The sequence below is a fragment of the Leucopleurus acutus genome, assembly GCF_964270905.1.
Source record: "Leucopleurus acutus genome assembly, chromosome: 6".
NCBI classification, from domain to species: domain Eukaryota; kingdom Metazoa; phylum Chordata; class Mammalia; order Artiodactyla; family Delphinidae; genus Leucopleurus; species Leucopleurus acutus.
Window position 1 is genome coordinate 88351677 of NC_139149.1, and position 19937 is coordinate 88371613.

Consider the following 19937-nt stretch of genomic DNA (forward strand, 5'->3'; position numbering starts at 1 on the left):
CCTTAATGTGACCCTTTTAGAACTACCTTTCCTTCCCCTAACTTGGTAAATTTAGATTAAACATGTTAAGCTCAAGCTTTCCTAACCAAACTGTACATATTTCTAGCTCTTCTTTCTTTTCTTTCTTACGAATTCACTCAACTATTACGTTTATAGAACTGAAATTATGGTTAGATTTATTGTTCTTTTATCCAAACTGATTCTTCCATCACTGGATTGACTGCATTAGTGAGTCTATAGAACTCAGTAGGATGGGTCCTAGAGAGTGTCAGGGCTGGTGTAAAATGAATGACAACAGCTTAGTCACACCTGAAATAATATATTGGCTTGGGTTTCCAAATAACCTTCCAAAATGAAAAACACAAATACTGTGGGTTTCTGCAGAATCAAATATAACTGTAATGTTTGTAAAAAAGATTAGTTATTGGAAGTCACTTCAGTATTACATGGTGAAATTTAGAAATTCTAAACCTGGGGAGGCCAGAGGCATTAAATCCAAAGCCAAATACAGGTTGCAGATGCGCTGGGTGATGATTGCCAGCTCAGCCATCTTCTGAGTTTTGCTGCTGGGGTGCTCCGCGTCGTCCATCCAAAGCCACACAAACACAGGCTGCCGGTGCATTGTAGCAGATTACGCGGCACCTCTGTCATCTGAATAAATGCATAGCTGGGCAAAAGTAAAGTTTCCAATATCATTCCTTTTATGTGATATGATCCAAAATTGATCTGATATTTTAAGATAGCCCCAAAGGTAAGAAAACACCCTCAGGTCAATTCACTGGATTGAATAGCCTACATTTCTTAAAGAAATGTTCACCAAAAGTCCCATCTGGAAAGTTCTACTCACAGGCTCAGACCTTTGATTTATTTAATTATGTACTTTATAGGATGATGCCTTTAATTACGTGTACACAAAATTTCTAGCATTGATTTCTTTTATTCTGTGAGGACACTGGCAGCCATTTTGAACTGTAGAAGAGTATTAGGAATTTATGGGAATTATCTGTGGTATTGAAGAAAGGAAAAATTAGCCATTGGTACAGGAAAGGGAGGAACAAGAAAATATACTTACATAGTAGAATAGTAGTTTCACAGTCTAGTGGACAAGCAGATAAGAGCCTGATGCTTTGGACAGACTATAAATCAATTTCTGATTTCTTTGGTCAAATTGTAAATCATCACTGTGCTAAGCTACTATGAATTTCCAGGTGAAAGGCTACTTTGTGATTGTGTGTTACTAGTAATAGCTCTTTCTGAATTACAAGTGATTAGAAAACCTTGTCAGAAATTACATTGTTCTTGCTGTGTAACCCTGGATATATTTTCTTTAGTGATGTTATATTGCTGGAGAATGAAATTATATTCATTCTTATAAAACTGTATTAAAATCCCATGGGAAGCCTATTCCTCCGGTCTTTCGTCCAGGCCCCTCTGAACAAAGGGAAACATTGTTGATTGCTCCATGGCTCTGGAGTGACTATCACTTTGCCCGATTTCTTTTGGTATAAGATGTTCTCGACCTAGACGATGCCTATAATATTCCCTGTGCACTTCAATGAATAAATTGCAACTCTATTTAAAATAATAAATTACTCCTCATTTTGTAGTTGGCAACCCTATCTTATTTATGGGTTCCATGTTTTAAAAATCGAGAAAGCTAAGGAAAGGGAGTTTTTAGACTTTTTAAAAATAAGTACAGACCCTTGCGGGCAGCACAGGTTTGAGACATTTCATGAGACTTGTGACTTTCGGCCTTAGGAGAGTCAAAGTGCAATGCAGAATTTCACTTGAGACATTCAGGATAGATTTTGTTTTCTTTTTTTTCCTCCCAGCCTATTCATAGTTGAGAATCAATTCAGTTTTATGGTCTACTCTTAAGGGACTTAGTGAATAAAAAGGGATATTAGTTCACTTTAAGTCTAACATAAAAATATTGAAATCTGATCCCTTGCCTTACCAACTAAGTTGGGGCTCAGATTTTTTAAATTACCTCTTTTTCCAAAAGAATGCTTCTATGAGAGAAAGGTACAGACAGAGGTATTATTGTTTGAAATTGTGTTAAGGACAGAGTGAACTAATGACAAAGATGAGTTGTGTCAAGAGCACCCAGCAACTACCTCACATTTATCTTTATTTTAAACCTAAGATTAAAGAGGTCACAATTTCTGAAACTCTGAAATTAAAAGCCTAAATACAAGATAGACATGTGTTTTCTAGATGACACCTTTCAGATTAACCATCTTTTTTTTTTTTTACATCTTTATTGGAGTATAATTGCTTTACAATGGTGTGCTAGTTTCTGCTTTATAACAAAGTGAATCAGTTATACATATGTTCCCATATCTCTTTCCTCTTGTGTCTCCCTCCCTCCTACCCTCCCTATCCCACCCCTCTAGGTGGTCACAAAGCACCGAGCTCAGATTAACCATCTTTAATGACAGCTTTGGGTTTAAACTTTATTCTAGAATTTAGCCTGGTGTTTTTAAACAGAGTGTTTGCACAACACAAAAGAACTGGTCATCATGAGATTGAAACCCAAGGTGACTCAGTGCCCCCATGGCATGTGATAGCCCTGTATTCATTACCTTTACCAGCTGAGTATCTGTCTGTCACCATTTTGGTCTTGCTGTGCCTGTAGACATCCAGGGCAGTGACTAGATTGTAGGCATCACATGTAAATTAAGCTATTTGGTTGATTTATGCATTCATAGGGAGAGTATCTTCCACTTTGGAGCTTTACGGGGGGATAACATGCTGAGTTATGAGGGACCATTGTGTCCTTCTTCTAGAATAGAGGCTATGAAAAATGGAAACAATTGATGTAATTCCTGAAATCCTGACCTTTAATTCAGGTCAACAGTGGTGGTTGAATTTTTATGATGCATCAGGCAAGAAGAGTGAGACCATATTTGATGAATTGACTTGTATCCGTAACATCCACTAGAGGATCTGGCCCAAAGTAGGTGCTGAGCAAGCCTTTGCTGAATGAATGCATGACTGCATGTATGCATGAACAAGAGAAACACATAAAGACCCAGCCCTAGCCCTTGAGGAGCTCACATTTAAGCAATGGTAAAAATAGTGCCCTACCCCAAATATAGCTGCTAGCATCAGCACAAACCCTCCACGTCTCAGGATCCGCTCCCTGAATCCACATTTTATCCCATCTTGGGTAAAGATAAACATGCCCACCCAGATTAGTTTTGTTTAGTGAAAATGTTATGCACATTAAGAAAAACACATTAAATATTCATTTTAGTGAATTGAGACAGCCTAGAAATTAACCCCCAACAATTCTCCTTATCAAAATTGCGTTTTCTTCTACAGAAGGGAGGAAAAAAGTCCAAAGTTAAGAGCACTTCTACCTTTTAAGAACAGTTTCAAACTTAGTATCACTTACTAAGAATCCATATAATAACTCTTTTCTATTGTTTAAGGCTCTCTTACCAGCTCTACTGTGCATTAATTATTTTGCTTCTTTTGTATTTGTACAATAAATGCTTGACAAAAAAACCACCTAATTTAAGATTTTTATGGCACAATGAAAAAGTTTCCCACCCCCAGGAAAAAAAAAAATTCTGTGATGTTCTCACTGTCTTTTTTTCAGGGAATATTTTATATATTAAAAAGAAGAAGAAGAATGGGAAAAGAAAAAAAAAAGCCCTAGTTATACTTTATGTGACACACAGAAGGTTTAGAATATAGAGAACATGAAAAAACATTACATGAGCTATAGAGAGATAAAGCTGTGTGTTCTTCATTTTAAATTCCAGATAAATATGATTTCAGCTTTGATCCTACATGGACTAATTCTTTTGTCACTCCACTAATTAATTCAGTATGCTAGAGAAAAGATGCTAATTTGAGCATCAAAGAAGTGATTTTTTTTGTTTGTTTAATCAGAGTTAAAAAGATAAGTTTCACTCCCATTACACTAGGTCTGGAGCTCAATCATTTTATTCTTGTTTAGTGTAGATGAATTCCAGAGAAATCGTGCCCTGTTTCTCTTAACTTCTGAAGATGGAGCAGTAACATCCTGGATTCCCTTTAAAACGGTCCTTTGCATCATCACTGTGCCAAACAAACAAATTTAAAAAACCAACCAAACAAACAAAAAAACCAAAAACAAAAGCCAAACCAAACAAACACAAAGGGCACAGTCATTTCTTAATACTCTTGTCCTTTGGTTCTTCTTTTCACATAATGAGTTAGGCACCATCATCTGTTCTTTCTGATAATGGACTTTATACGAAGTACACGTATGTTCATTTGTGCCATTGGAATAAGTTGTATTTGACATTTTATTAAAGACTCTAAATGAGACCTCTTTCCACAGAGCTTTTAGTTAGCCCTCCCTGGATTTCTTTTCATTGACATGAGTCAGTGTTTCCCTTCCCAGGCAGCTTGCTGAAATGCTCCCACCTGCCAGTGAATGGATGGCAGAGATATTTCCCGTGGGGGAAGATTTCCTTCTGCAGGATGAGACTGTGGTCAGTCTGGAGTAAGCCGTGACAGGTTGACCTCGGGAAGGCCACGGGGGCTGGGGAACTGCCTGCAGTTGGTAGAAAAAAAGTTTGGGCACAAAGTGTGACTTGGTCTCAGAACACTCTTTCGTTTACTAGTTTTTGGGTTTCTGGGGCAAAGGAGATAGAGAAAAGGAAGGAAGGAGGATAAAGGGGATGCTCTGGGCACCCAGATGAGAAGAATTTATCTGGCTGCTGGCCGAAGTCTGAATTCCCCATGTGGTCTCTTCGGATCAGTATTAGGGTTTTATGCAGGTCATCGGTTGCACTCAAGCAGCCTTCAGAGACACTTAAAGATCCACTTAAAAGTAATAAAAATGAAAAGGAAGAAGCCACATATTCTGCTGCTTTGAAATAAGTAAACATTTAATGAAAAGAAAAACCTTTCTAACTATTAAGAAAACATAAAAATGCAAAAAGATCTATTTCTTTAATGCTCCCGTTAAATATATTTCCCAGAAATCAGAAGCATTTAAGTCTGAATCACCATGGCTCTTGCCTACAATGTCTTAAAGCCAGTGAGCGCGTAGCGCGTATGAAAGCAATTATTCAAAGTTCACTGTGCTCCTGAAGAGTATTTCGTCTTCTGGAAAGCAGAGGGATGGAATAACTTAAAACCCAGTGTAGTAGTGACAGTTAATAAGCTTTTTATAGTCCCTGTGTGGATCTGAAAATCATACCTTATTAGTATCTTTATCTTTCTCACTCACTCATTCACGCTTGTTTTCATTTAACTTTAATTTCTGGCCTCTTTTTCATATTTTTTTCCTTTTTTTCTAACCAAGTGCTGCTTTAATCATCTCAGAGTCGAGTTTTCACTTACTACAAAAATGTTCAGCAAAAGTAACTGTCCAGTGGTTCTTAACTGGTTCTTACAAGTCCGTCTTCCAGAGGCCCTTTTTGCTTGTTTGTTTATTTTTAGGAAGATGGGTTATTGGTGATGTGCATTTTGCTTTACTTTCTGGACCTTCTAGAATTATTTTTAATGTATTTGGTGTTTTCAAATCCATTGTGTTTCCTAGCTCCTCCGTCTGGGAAAGCAAATTAGTTCAAGGATTCCCAGCAGCTGAACTGAGCCAGAGAGCTGCCTAAGACTCTACCCAGCAGATGTTTTATCCACTTAGGCAGAAATCCTAGAATGCTACAGGACCTCCCTGCTTTTCAATCCTAAAAACAAACATCAACACATCTGAGATCTGAAGATTCCTTGCTTTGGAGTGAAGGGGAGTCATGATCACCAATTTAGGAATCACATCCTGGGAATGAGGAAAGTAGCTATTTAAGGGGAGGGGATGGGAAGGTTGACCTCAAAGGAAGTAGTAGATAAAGATATCAGTGGGGTTACACATGTTTGTTGTTTTCATATAGCTTGTCTTCATCTTGGAAACATATAAACACACCCAAAATAAGTGTCTAAACAGTATGCCAGAAATTAAAATTTTACTTGGAAATCTTATTTTTTAGGGTTTCAACTCCTTGATCCAGTGAGAGTTAACAAGAAAGATTTTTAAAACTGAGTTTTCCTTCAGTTACTGAAACATGAAACCACTCAGTTTCTGCTTGCGAACACCTCCTATGAAGCAAGTCCCTACCTCCTTTTGCGAGCCATGGGGTGGACCTACAGAGTTTAAAATACGACCCTCTGTTGGGGAAAGCATACAGAGTTTTAGAGCATTCCACCTCCCTCCTGAAAAGTCACAGGCCTTAACCATGGCAATAATGCATGCTGTGGAAGGCTAAAAATAAAATAAGAATATTTTTTCTTTCTTCGTCAAGACTGATTTACAACAAACACAAATCTGTACATTCTTCTATCAATATTAACGTAAAAGTAGGCAACGCCCTTAGGTACCAAAAAAAGGGAGGGGGGAGGGGAAGAAACTCTCTAATTGGTCAATTTTCACTGGATTTTTATCAGATTCATTAACTCTTAGGTATGATGGGAACCATCTGAGGTAAACAAGTAAAGACATTTGTGACATACATTTTAGAAGCAGTAGCTGAAGTGCACAAAACCATATGAGGTTGCGATACACTGAAGTTAATTTCGTCAGCATGTGCATATGCTAATTCAGAACCCAATTTGGAATATATCAGACGACAGAAACCTTTTATGGGTGAATTTCAGAATAAACTATGGAAACATAGTCAAAGGTCTATGAATTTCTCTGCCCCCATATTTTGCTTGAGCTCTTCCAGGCTGTATAATTTATACAATGATAAGACAATATCATGTGTAGTTTAAAAGTGAACTAGTTACAGGGAGAATAAACCATTATCCAAGTCCAGAAAACATTATGGCTCTGAGGTTTGTGCATTTTCACATCTGACTTCATTCCATAGATTTCTGTGTTTAATATTATTAAGTGGGTCTTGTCGCCTTTTCCAAATGCATCAATGACACCCAAAGATATTTCCTAATTGTAGAAGGAGAGATACATTATGTTTCCAACTTTCAGCTCTCCTTGGATTCGTAGCTCACCACTAATTTGGAATAAGAGTGTCTGAACTTTTCCTTGCCTGACTTTTTTCGTCCTCCTAAGCCATTGCTCAGGATTGCTTTCATACAGTCTGTGCTAAGAGGAAGAGTAATTGCTAATAATTACATAAACTGCCCAATGGGATCCAGGAGGAAAACTGTAGACAGATACTACTTAGCAGAATTAAGGAGTGAATTAAATGAGAGACTAGATGTGAAAAAAGCTAGAGATAGAGCTACATATTTTCGATTTGAATTGTTTGTCAGGGTGCCTGGGAATCTGGGAAGGACTTGAAAGTCATCATTACCTAGAAAGTTCAAGGAAAGAAATAGAAACAAAATATTTGCTGAGAAATTAGGGAATAAATACTAAGAATTATATTAATATCTTTCTTGTGTAGAAAACAATAGGATGCTAGAGCCCTGTTTAATTAATTGGATTGAAGAGTTAGAGATCTTCCTAGCAATTGATGTTATTAATGGTTAAATTCCATGTGCCTAACGCATATGATATGTAGTGGCTGCTCAGTAAATGACGGAATGAATGAATCAATGTACCATGATTAAATTCTACTTCCCCAGATAGCTGTTTAGGGCTTCCCTACATGGGCAAAATAGGAACACGGGTGAGGCCTGTTTCTGGTATTTTTCTGTAACCCTTTCTGAGGTTCTTTTCCACCTTGGATATTCTATTTACTTTGATTTCTTCATTTATAATGAGATTACCAAGAAATCTCATTTTATGGATAGGAATCATTTCTCTTATACATGAGGCATCATATTAACTGATAAATTAATTACCCAGGAACTCCTCCATTTCCCCTTTATCAGTTCTATAAAAAAATTAGTTTCCTCTCCTAGCCGTTTTATCCTTGTCCTCCCTTTTCCATCTGGATTTCCCGAAGGCACGCTAAAATAACCGTGCATAGAAGTGAACTTTTGATGCGTCTCCATTGACCTGTCACATCCAAATCACTGTCTTCTCTTCTCAGCAGCCACGGATCACCCAAGCCGCCATCACCTTTCACCCACACTCCTGTAGCCCTCCCCAGCCAGTTTCCTGCTTTCATGTGCTACATTTTTACTTCAGCAACCAGGATGGTCCTGTGAAGTATACGTCACATTGTATCACTTCTGCTTAAAATGACTTGGTTTCTCCACTACCAAGTCTTTAAATCTACCAGTTTCCTTACTAGCTTCTCTGTTCCTTGAATCACTAAGAAGTGACCTATTGTTATTCTTGGACTAAACTCTAAGTATCTCTCAGATCTATACTCCGTGGACCTTACCCTTCTTTCCATCTGAATCCTGTGCAAGGATCCCCTCTGCTCTCCTCGCTTCAGATACTGGCCTTCCTTCACTGCTTGGGATTCACCAGTCACCAGGCACTTCATGCCCTCTGCATGTCCTCTTTCCTTCACCCACAAGGCTTATCTTCCATCTTTGCTTGTCTGGAATCTCTCACCCTTATCCTCTCAGTTTAAATGTCATTTTCTTCATTAAAGACTCCCCAACCAATCAATGTCCTGTTGTCGTCTCTCCTGACTCCCTACATAGCACTTTTCACAACTTACAATTACATAGTCACACTTGATTGGTGACTGCCTCTGTTAGAATGTAACTTTTATGAAGGTAGGGTCTGGTTTTGTATCCCAATACAATAGCAACCTACATCCAGTGCTTATGGCAGTGTCTGACACAGAATAGTTGCCTAATAAATATTCTTTAAAACAAATGCATGAATGAAAGAAGAAAGCGAGCAAGCAAGCTAGTCTTCCATGAAGCTGTTTCATATAACGTCTCTGTAAAAAGGAACAGGGAGGAGATAAGGGGATGTATGTATACATATAGCTGATTCACTTTGTTATACGGCAGCAACTAACACACCATAAAACAATTATAGTCCTATAAAGATGTTAAAAAATAAATAAAAATAAAGTGTTTTGGTAAAAAAAAAAAGGAACAGGAACAGGTGTTTTAAGCAAACTTATAATTCATGAAAATCTAAATTTACATAAAGAGTATCTTGAAAGGTGATTTTTCCACTTTACAGAAAGCTCCATCATAAGATTCTTTAAACAGGCTTTCCAGGTACATGGAAAGTACGACTTCATTGATTCAAACCATGTGTTTGCCCAGAATTCTTCAGGAAAATATCTTTTATATAAAGCAAGGTTGACCTATAAGCAATTTCCTTAAGGCATCTAGCCCAGAATGGCCAACTCTCAAATTTCCTAGGTAATAGGTAATGGGAGGCCTGGAATGCAGTGGATATTCGAAACCCTAGAATGCAAAGCAGTAATTTCAGCCATTTAAGTCTGCATGACTTTTCTCACAAAAATATCTAATGGGGAGAGGAATCAATGTATTTGAATCTCCCCAGCTCCTCTCTATGTATGTCAGTGAAGGTAAGAATGGCTGTGAAATGACCCCCAGAGAGGCTGCCATGAAAGGAGAACACAGGCTTGCAAAATTCACTAGACTGATGCTTTTCTCCCAACTCCCCCCACCACCACTACCACCACTGATAATTAAGTTGTCTCATTGCAAAACTGGAAAAAGAATTCAGTGTTTTAATAAATAAAAGGCAGTTAACTTCTCTGAGTTTCAATTTCCTCATCTCAACAATGTGGGAGCCCTTTTGAAGATTATTGTCTTATAATTCTATTCTTGAACCTACCCAAACTTTACAAAATAAGGTAATTGGTGGCTGCTCTCTGTCTAATGAAATAAATTTCACAGCTATTTCTGCCCTTCTTACTGGAAACTTTAATAAATGATCATTAACTTTAAATCAAAACATAATATTTATAGAATTGGCTGAATGGACTATTATTGATGGTTCCCGCTTAGAAGAAAATGCTTGGCAGAATTTACTTACAACTAACCTTTTCTTTATCAAACATATCCCACTCTAGTGGAAGAATAGTAAGCTGTTCTCAAACTGCAGTACAAGTGAAATATGTTAGCTGCAGGAAGGAAAAAGCAATACGTTGGTTGTGGTCATAAAGATCAAGGTCGACTAGGGTATAGGTTAGTTTTACCCTTCAAAAATCAGACTGCTTTCATTCAGAAAATCTAAAGCCTCCAAACTTACAAGAAAATATTTGAGACATGGGGAAAAAACAAGCCTAAAATCTGTAGAGATCATGGCAACAATTTTGCCTTCATCTGCTTCCTGAGGCATTATTTTACCCTCACTCCCCACAATTCTGATTTTTCTTTGTTTCAGTATTATTATACTTAGTGACATTTTGAGGGAAAATTATTTTTCTAAGTGGTGTACTAAAGTATTCTCACATAAAGGAATTTATAGTAATAATGTTGATCCCTAAGACTCTTCTGCGTGGGTCTGAAAAGTTAAAGAATGTATTCATGGAAACACATTATTTAGATATCTCCTGCTTTGTAGGTTGAAGCGAGATCTTGAATATATTAACAAATCTGAATTATTTGAAAGTTAGTGTTCTCATATTTTGTCTGTATTTTTCTCTCTTTCCTATTTACTTCTATGAAAGGGATCAGTTCATTTCTTCAGTGAGAAAAAGGAATAGATTCAGAAAAGGAGGCAGGAAAAAGGAAGAAAACAAACAAACAAAAAGAAAGGCTGGGGATGATGGAGTTAAAGCTGATGGTTGATCAACTGAGATCGCCAGACTAGACTGGATACAGCAAAAGGACTGAAGTAGGTGCAGAGGCAGGTGGAGAGATGGCAATGGGGAGAGAGGAAGTTCATGAAAGAGACTTTGCTAATTGAAATTATAATGGGAAAATATGCAGAAGAGTCAAGGCTGGGAGAGGCTTCTGAGGAAAGCAGGATGCACTCTGTACTAGGCTAACACCAAGACTATGAATGTTGCAGCGCCATCTTGCACGTGTGATACTCAGAGCTGCCACTTGGCCAGTAATCTCCACTTTGGGTTGAAATGCAATCCAGAAAGAGACAAATATGTACCCATTTTTATGAAATTCTGATGAAGACGGGAATTTCTTACAAGTTTATAATTCAGGTCCTCGTGTGAGGAGATTCTGAGTCACTGTGTGTTGGGAGGCTAGGGGAGAGGGATGGGAGCAGGGGAAGGGGGCAGTCAACAGCACATGTGTAATTTGAAAAATGTCCTCAGGTTGGATAGATGGAAGGATGGATGGATACATAGATACATACAAAGAATCATAGATAGAATGAGTAAGCTAAAGGTGTAAACACACACGCACACTTAGTTAAATCTGTAGCTATCTAGTAAGAAACAAGGGACACATGGGATTTCCTTAGATTTAAGAAGAGTCTTTACCTTAACTGAAGACTATGCATGATTGAGTGACTTTCATCCCTAGTTATCAGCAGAGCATCAGTCATTTTATTTTTTCATGTATGTTAATACCAAGACTATGGGAGATTGCTTCCAAAGAAAATATCTATTGGTGAAAACGCCTATCATTTAAGAATATGTTCTACCAATAATTAATTGCTGCTTTTTTTTTTTCATTTCAAATGTGCAGTTTCATTTTCCCAAAAGTGCTAAGGAAACACAATGTTCTTTTAAAGTATCATAATTGCAGGGAACCCTAGTGTACTATTGTTTGGAATGCAAATTGGTACAGCCACTATGGAAAAAAATGTGGAGGTTCCTCAAAAAACTAAAACTAGAACTATCATATAATCCAGCAATCCCACTTTTAGGTGTATATCCCAAGGAGTTGAAATTAGGATCTCGCAGAAATATCTGTACTTCTAAGTTCATTGCAACATTATTCATGATAGCCAAGATGTGGAAACAATCTAAGTGTCCATCAAGATGAATGGATAAAGAAGATGTGGTATATGCACACAATGGAATATTATTCAGCCATGACAAAGAAGGAAATTGTGCCATTTGTGACAACTGGATGAATCTTGACGGCATTATGCTAAGTGAAATAAGTCAGACAGAAAGACAAATAACTGTACGATGTCACTTCTATGTGGAATCTAAAAAAGACAAACTCAGAGAAATAAGTAAAGTGGTGGTTATCAGGGGTTGGGAGGTAGGGAAATGGGAAATGTTGGTCAAAGGGTACAGACTTCCAGGTATAATAGTAATAAGTTTGGGAATCTAATGTACAGCATGATGCTTATAGCTAATAACACTGTATCATGCACTTGAATGTTGCTTAGAGTTGATCTTAAATGTTCTCACCACAAAAAGGAAATGGTAACTTCATGGCAGGGTGGAGGTGGTAGCTAATACTATGGTGGTGATTCTTTTCTAATTTATAAATGTATCAAATCAATACATTCTACACCTTAAATGTACACAGTGTTCATGTGCCAATTATATATCTCATTAAAGCTGGAGGAAAAAAATAAAATCACCACTGTGCCCAGTTAACCACACTTATGCCAAGCACCGGGGAGGGCTTTTAGCACGCTGACCTTGGGCTGATTTGGGAAGCCTGCAGCTACATGGGAGAGTGCATATGGCCTGAAGGAAAATGTGCAATGTAGGAGGTGACCCGTGTTCTAATCCCAGTCCTGCCCTGAACTTGTTGGGTGGTCTTGGTCAAGGCCCAGGGGCTCTCAGAGCTTTTGATTCTTCATTTTAAGATGAGAATGTTGAACTAGGTGTTCGGTAAAGTCCCTTGCAGCACTCGCACTATGTAATCCCATGAGTTTAATCTTCAATGTCAATGCCACCTGGAGCTCTGGAGGCCTATTTAGGAGGTCGGTCAGTGTTTAGCTATATGGGAACAACAACCTTTCAGTTCTTTAATCTCTACTGAATTAATGGTTTGAAATTTTTAGTCTTTAATCACATGATTTTGTGCAGACTGCACAGTCAATAGAAGGAAGGAAAGAAGGAAGAGAGGAAAAGGAGGGGACTTCAGTAACTGTATTATTTTTCTGATCTCAGCATCTTATTTTAATTCCATTTTATGTGAAATGATCTTGTACCGCTTAGAATAAAGAATTCCATTTTATGTGAAATGATCTTGTATTGCTTAGAATAAAGAATTTAATGAATTCATCTCATAAATATCTTCAACTAACCATAACCACGAAAAGAGCGTAATTATCATTAACAATCATCTTCTCCATGTTTCACTAGATTTGGAAAGAAGAAAGATGATAAGGGTGGAAAGGCTGAGCAGAAAGGTCCTCTGAAGCATGGTGGCCTGAGAGAAGAGGAGCTGGAAAAAATGAAAGAAGAACGTGAGAGGTGAGTAGAAATGCTGGGCCTCTTATTTTATTTTCATGCGTGGTCTGTGTTAACTTGGTTATATCATCAGTCAACTGGCGAAATCTTATTTTAAGAAGCATAAAGGTTGACTGATACAAAAGGAGAGATACCTGATATAAATGGAATCTGCTTTTTAGGGAATTTTTATTATAGTTTGAGAAGAAATTAACTTCATGTTTTTATTATATTGGTACTTATAATTCCATGATGTGCTACCCCCAGTTTTGACTATATCAATGCATATGTTCCCTATGGTTTAAATAAGGAGTTTTTTGTTTTCCGGGTTTTTTTTTGTAATAAAAAGGTCATCTGGATATTGATGTTTAGAGCTATCAAATTTCCATAGTCTGTTCCTAATTTTTGTCAAGCTGTTGTATACCTTCTTAATTTTATTCTGCTAAGCCCATTTGGGTACTGTAATTTGAGAAGTACATGCCCTTCATTTTTAAAAAGCCAGTGCCTTTTATTAGGCCATCAGCAAGTTGCAAAGTGTGTTGCCCATCTGTTAAAGGGCCGGTTTCATTTACTGAAATAATGACAGTTTGCAAGGGCTGAATTCTTCTATTTGAGGAGCTTAATGTTCCATTAGGACAAGAGGTCCTTCACATATCTTTGATGTTAACTCTGGCATTTATCCCAAGTAGATGTACAAATGTCTGATTTTGAAACATGTAAGTGAATATTCATATTTCTCCTGACAATTCTTTGCCTTCACAACCAAATGAAGCCTAGAGAAAGACTGAGATTATTACATAATTTTAAGTATTTGATGCTGACTTGATCATGTATGAAGTCAGATTTGTGCAAATTTTCCCTTGCTTATTAGTAATAATAGTTCTTGTTGTTTTTAAAAAGTCAGTTCTTGAACTTATTTTAATATTCTAGCATGTGTATTAGGAAAATCATACTTCTTATTCATTGCATTTTCTGGCACAGAGCAGGCTAAGAGTATCTAACTGTTAAGCTTTGACCCCTATCTTGTGGTCTATTCCCATTGAGAAGGCTGACTTTATCAATAGCAAGAAGAAAACCCTATTTAGTCCTTTCTTGTTTTTGAGAGGTTGATAAGCTCAGTTCCAGGGTCAGTGGAGCAGAAAAAAAGAAATCAAGTGCTTTCCATTGTCGTTGACTCTTCACCTGTCAGAGTTGCCCCAAAGAGAAGAAAGATGAATTCTCCATCATAGCCCCAGATTCAGCAATCCTGTAATGTAAAATGTAATTCAGGCTAAGATTTAAATGCATCTATTGACGAAGACATCTGTGCGGTGAGACCATGCCGTAAGTCTTTACTGCTCCCCTAACTTCACTTTCTGAGGTACCACATTCTTGCCTCATCTTCAGGAAACTGAGCTATTTGCTAGAATGCAGACTTCACATTTTTTGCAGCTCAACACTTGCTTGGGGTCGGGGGTTTTCCTGTTAGTAGCTAGGGAACTCTGTGCCAGCTAGAAAATTGATAACTCAGAAAATAAGGTGGGTTGTCTTTAAGCAAGAGTTCATTTCCTTTCTGGTTTTGCCTTTAGGAAGCAGGTGCCTGAGGAGTTTTGTTCTTAAAAGCAGAACTGTAAACTCACCTCAGCTGGTTATATGGGCTTCAGGACCAATTTTCTTAAAATACGTTTGGTCAAAATATTGAAAGAACTATACTATTAGCCTCCACTTAGGCCACTTCCTGCACGTGAACACATAAAACACATCTGATATGGGTTTCCTAGAGACAACATTGTCTCAATCATGTACAAGGGGAAAGAGTGGGAGAAGTTGATGTTATGGTTGGGTGCTATAGAATTAATGGCCAAGGATATTTCAACAGCTCAGGGACTGAAGACCATAGAGGGTGGAGTGAAGGCTGAACATTTGACATTGCTCCCAACCCTGCAGTCCCATTTCTTGGCTCTCTGTCATCCATTGGAAACAATTCACAACTCTTAAAGAACTCAGCAAATGTATCACTCTTCATGGCCTGGCCACAGGAAGAAAAAAAATAGAATAAAATAGGAAATAGTGTATACAAGTTCACGAAGTTGTCTTTTGTTCTAATACATTTAGAATTTGTTACCTAAAGATGATTCAAGCCATCCGGTTGCTTACTTGCTTCATCCTAGTTGTCATAGATACAGTAGTTTTTCATTAACATATTCCTTTTTCAAAGAGTTTAAAGCACTTAAATATAATATATACTGTATATCACTGAAGCCAGCTTGCACCAATTTATGAAAGATGATTATTAAGCTTTCAAGAATTCTGTGAGCTGGTTGCTAAACCGTTGGTAGCTTGAGATTGGTCATGGTGGGAGTATTTACACCACAGAAACTGGCAGGTGATGGTAAATTGGGTTTGTTTTTTTCAAAGAGCCAGTTCACTGACACACCGCTGAGGGTCTGTACCAATTCTGTTTAGTGTATAACCAGGAAGAAGTTATCAAAAATAGAGGCAAGGGGCTTCCCTGGTGGTGCAGTGGTTGAGAGTCTGCCTGCCGATGCAGGGGACATGGGTTTGTGCCCCGGTCCGGGAGGATCCCGCATGCCGCGGAGCGGCTGGGCCCGTGGGCCATGGCCGCTGGGCCTGCGCGTCCGGAGCTTGTGCTCCGCAACGGGAGAGGCTACAACAGTGAGAGGCCCGCGTACAGCAAAAAAAAAAAAAAAAAAATAGAGGCAAAAAAAAAATACTCATCCAAATCAAAACACATGACTTCTTATAGATAGCTATGTTTCTCAATATGGCCCATGGGCCACCTGCATCAGAATGAATGACTTGGGGAACTTGTTAAAAAGTGAAAATTCCTGAGTGCCACACCGGACTTGCAGAATCAGAATCTTGGAAGTTAGAGTTCAGGAATCTGTGCTTAATAGTTACACCCAAAGTGACTCTTCAGCAGTCTGAGAATCACTGAGTTTGAGGGACAAGATTTGGCTGGAACATTAGATTAAACTCTTCTCATTCTATGAAAAATGATGTACAGATTTTTTTCCCAGGAGGATTGAATAACCCAGTATAAAAACCTCGCCATCTTTCTTATATGCCCTCTCTGAAGCATCCTACCTTACCTGCACACTTTCTACAGACAGAAGAGGAGCGCTTGCCAGTGCTCACTCACCTAAGGGAATTCCCCACCCCATCCCCTCATGTGCACAAAACTTACAAAGATGATAAGTTTATTAAGAAAGTTTTGGAAACATAAAAAGTGTAAAGAAGATGATTAAAGTCATGCATAATTCTACCATAATTCCATAACCACTATTAATACTTTTATGATATTTTTACTATATTTTTTTGGTTTGAAAACTTGGCATTCATACTGCATATACTTACTGTTTTCACAGAATTCCCATTGTATTGTGAGCATTTCCCCATGTCATTAATGTTTTGAAATTATGTCATTTTGGTGACTAATATTCTGTGAGATCAGTATATCATAATTCATTTATCTTCTGTTGTCTTCAAATGTATAGTCTATTTCCATTTTTCACTGTTCCAAATAATACCTTGATGAGCATCCAAATACAAAAGTCCTTATAATTACCTCTTAAATCATATCATTTGAATGTCAATTCCTTGTAACTGTTTTACTCGAGGGTTAATCTAACCTCAACTCTAAATTTTAGGGTTATATCATTCCTCTCATTATTTTTCTTATGATTTCCATATCTTGTTTTACTTTGCCTATGTATCTAACTCCAGATAGGGAATTGTTTTGGTGATACATATGAATATTTTATTCATAGCTATAGCTATGGAAAGGTCAAAAAAGCCACAACTGGTGGATTGAGTTATTAGATTAGATTGGAGGAATGCAGAGTCTAGAACAGGGATTCTTAGTTCTTCGGGGGGTGGGGGGAGGCATGGAGGATGGAAATTTGCTCCCCAAGGAACATTTAGCTATATCTGGAGACATTTTTGTTTGTCAGAGCTTTGGAGGGGGTGTGGGGAGTGAGTTGCCACCACTGTGTACTGGGTAGAGGCCAGGGCTATGGCTACACATCCTACAATGCGTAAGACAGTCCCCGTCCTCAAACAATGAGTTATCCAACTCAAACTGTCAATGGTGTGGAGACTGAAAATCCCTGTTCTGATCTATGGACTTCACAAAGAGTAGGGGTACTACCTCCTGGACATTAGAATTGTATTTTCTCATGATATCCTGTGGCCATTGCAGAGAGATATACACCAGATCTTGTAACCCTAGAAGGATTATTAGCTAATTGAGAAACTGTACGCAAAGATTGCTAATGAATATTCCATCAATATAGGCTTGCAAGGAAAAAGTTTTCCTCAAAAATTTATTTTTAACGCTGGCCTGCTGAGCATTGGCATCAGTGATGGTGCCCATTGATCAGATTTTGAATTCCAAGAAGCTGCAGGGGTTGACAGTGTGTCTGATGACAGAATCATCTGGAACAATGGACTGAATCAAACATAAAGGAACTTAATAGGAATAAATGTAAAGTCTTGCTTTTAGGTCCCAGAAGGAACTGTACAAGCACAGGATGTGGAAGGTTTGACTTAATACCAAATATATGAAAAATTTGCCTGATGGTTTTAGTTGAGGGTAAGCTTAGCATGAGTCAACATGGGGATGTGCCTGCCAGAAACTTAATCCAGTCCTAGGCTACAGAAGTTCATGTACAAAAGTGAAGGAAGAAGCAATAATTTCTATTTTATACTGCTCAGATCACACTTGAAATACCCTAAGCCTGTCTCACACACAGAAAATGGCAGCACTAAATCCACGTCTCCTGAAAAATATGGAAGGACCTGGGAATGCATAGCCTGCAGAGTTAAGACTTAGTTCATGTCACATGATTAAAGAACATTACGCAGAAGAGGAATTAGACGTATTTTATAGCATCCATTCGCTTTCCATTCTCTCTCTCTACGTATTCATCCATTCATTTATTTTCTTGAAGATTCTAAAAAGGAATTATTTTAAGAGAGGTAGCCTTGGGCTTCCCTGGTGGCGCAGTGGTTGAGAGTCCGCCTGCCGATGCAGGGGACATGGGTTCGTGCCCCAGTCCGGGAAGATCCCACGTGCCGCGGAGCGGCTGGGCCCGTGAGCCATGGCCGCTGAGCCTGCGCGTCCGGAGCCTGTGCTCCGCAGCAGGAGAGGCCACAACAGTGAGAGACCCGCGTACCGCAAAAAAAAAAAAAAAAAAAAAGAGAGAGAGGTAGCCTTCAGCTTGATTGAGGGGAAAGCATCCTGACAAATTCGAGTGTCTCGTGCAGTAGTGAGTGTATTGACACTGGAAATGTCTAATAAGAAGCTGATGATTACCCTGAGAAAGGATGAGTGCAACAGGAAAGGATTGGACTAGCATCCGTTTCATAAACTTCAGTCACTGATATATTATCTTCATTGATTTATTTATATCTATATATCTTCAATTAAATAAAAAGTTATATAATGCAAAACCATGTAAATTCATATAATTAAATTCATCGAGCCACATACCGTCAGAAATCATCTTGTGTGCCATTAATGCTGCATGTGTCCTTAGATGATCGCTGTGGTCTCTCCCAGATCTTAGGGTCTGAGAAATATATGAATATCTGAGTATAGAGGCATTTACTTTAAACTCGTTAGAGTGGCCTTTCTTGAACTGGCCGTGGCATTGATTCATGGTAGCATATGCACTATTATTATCTGAATGTATAAGCCCAAGTTTCATGCTCATAATTGCGTGTTAGGATTTTCTTAGTCTCATATTTGATTTCCTGAGCTGATCATGTGTCCCCTCCTAAAACAAGTCAAACAGTCCATGGCAGGGAAGCTCTGTTTTAAATAAACTCATCATTTTGTTCACGCTCCAGTGAAACTGGCCATAATAAAACATTAGTTCCAAATGCTTATATCCATTGCTAGAAGGATGAATCCAATATTATGTTCAAAGATTATTTCTCCTAGAATTCTTTATCAAGCTAAATTAAATTAGCATTGTCCAAATATTCAGATTATGTAAATTAGTATGGTGAGCTAAAAGCAAGGTATGGTCTTAACAAGTCAGTAAACCATGTACTTTTATTGCTGTTGTTTAGTATTAAGACTTTAAAATTGTAACCTTCTGCAAAGTGTGAAATTAACCAGATTCTAGGACCTATAGAGTACCTAACAATATGCATGTTGTACTTGTATTGTTAATACCTTCTCAAAAGTCAGGTGGAGATTGGTTAAAGATAAATATGTTCCCCTCGTTTATTTAAGATTATTGCACTGAGGGAGAAAATCCCCATTGACCAAAGGCTGTCTTCCATTAAAGTCCTGTATTACTGATTCTGAATTAAATTTTAAAAAATGAAACTTCTTACTAAAATTGGGGGGGGGGGAGTTTAATAACATATGAGTTTGCACTCTAAGATCTTCTGTTACTCTTATACCATATCAGAGTTTATTTTGCAAGGGAGCTCATTTACTGTGTTAATGAAACATTGTTTTTGTAGATCTTATTAGAATCTTAGGATCAATGAGGAGTTGAGGGCGGAAAGTGGTAACCTCTCTAGCTTCAGCATTGAGAAGTATGAAAACATATGGCTCTTGTTTTCAACAACTGGCCTGAACGGAATGCCTAAGTGAGAGTGAAGCTAAGATTTAGGCAAGTTAATCGGTTTCAGCGTCTGCACTCAAGGTTCTTAGTTTTCTTTCCTTTAGGAAGCCTTCCAAGAACTGCGGAGGCTTCTCCCTTGCCTTATCAGCTGAGCTGCTTGTGGCCTGTTCCCTTAGTT

The 19937-nt window shown here is 38.1% G+C and overlaps 1 protein-coding gene across 3 annotated transcripts in view; it reads left to right on the forward strand.

Annotated features, from left to right (window-relative positions):
* PARD3B (par-3 family cell polarity regulator beta) overlaps positions 1-19937 on the forward strand; it is a 1046263-nt gene that overhangs the window by 798863 nt on the left and 227463 nt on the right. For all 3 annotated transcript variants that reach the window (XM_082840795.1, XM_082840797.1, XM_082840796.1), the window contains one exon: positions 13089-13199. In XM_082840795.1, coding sequence (XP_082696921.1) covers positions 13089-13199 — 111 coding nt within the window. The remainder of the gene's footprint in view (positions 1-13088; positions 13200-19937) is intronic.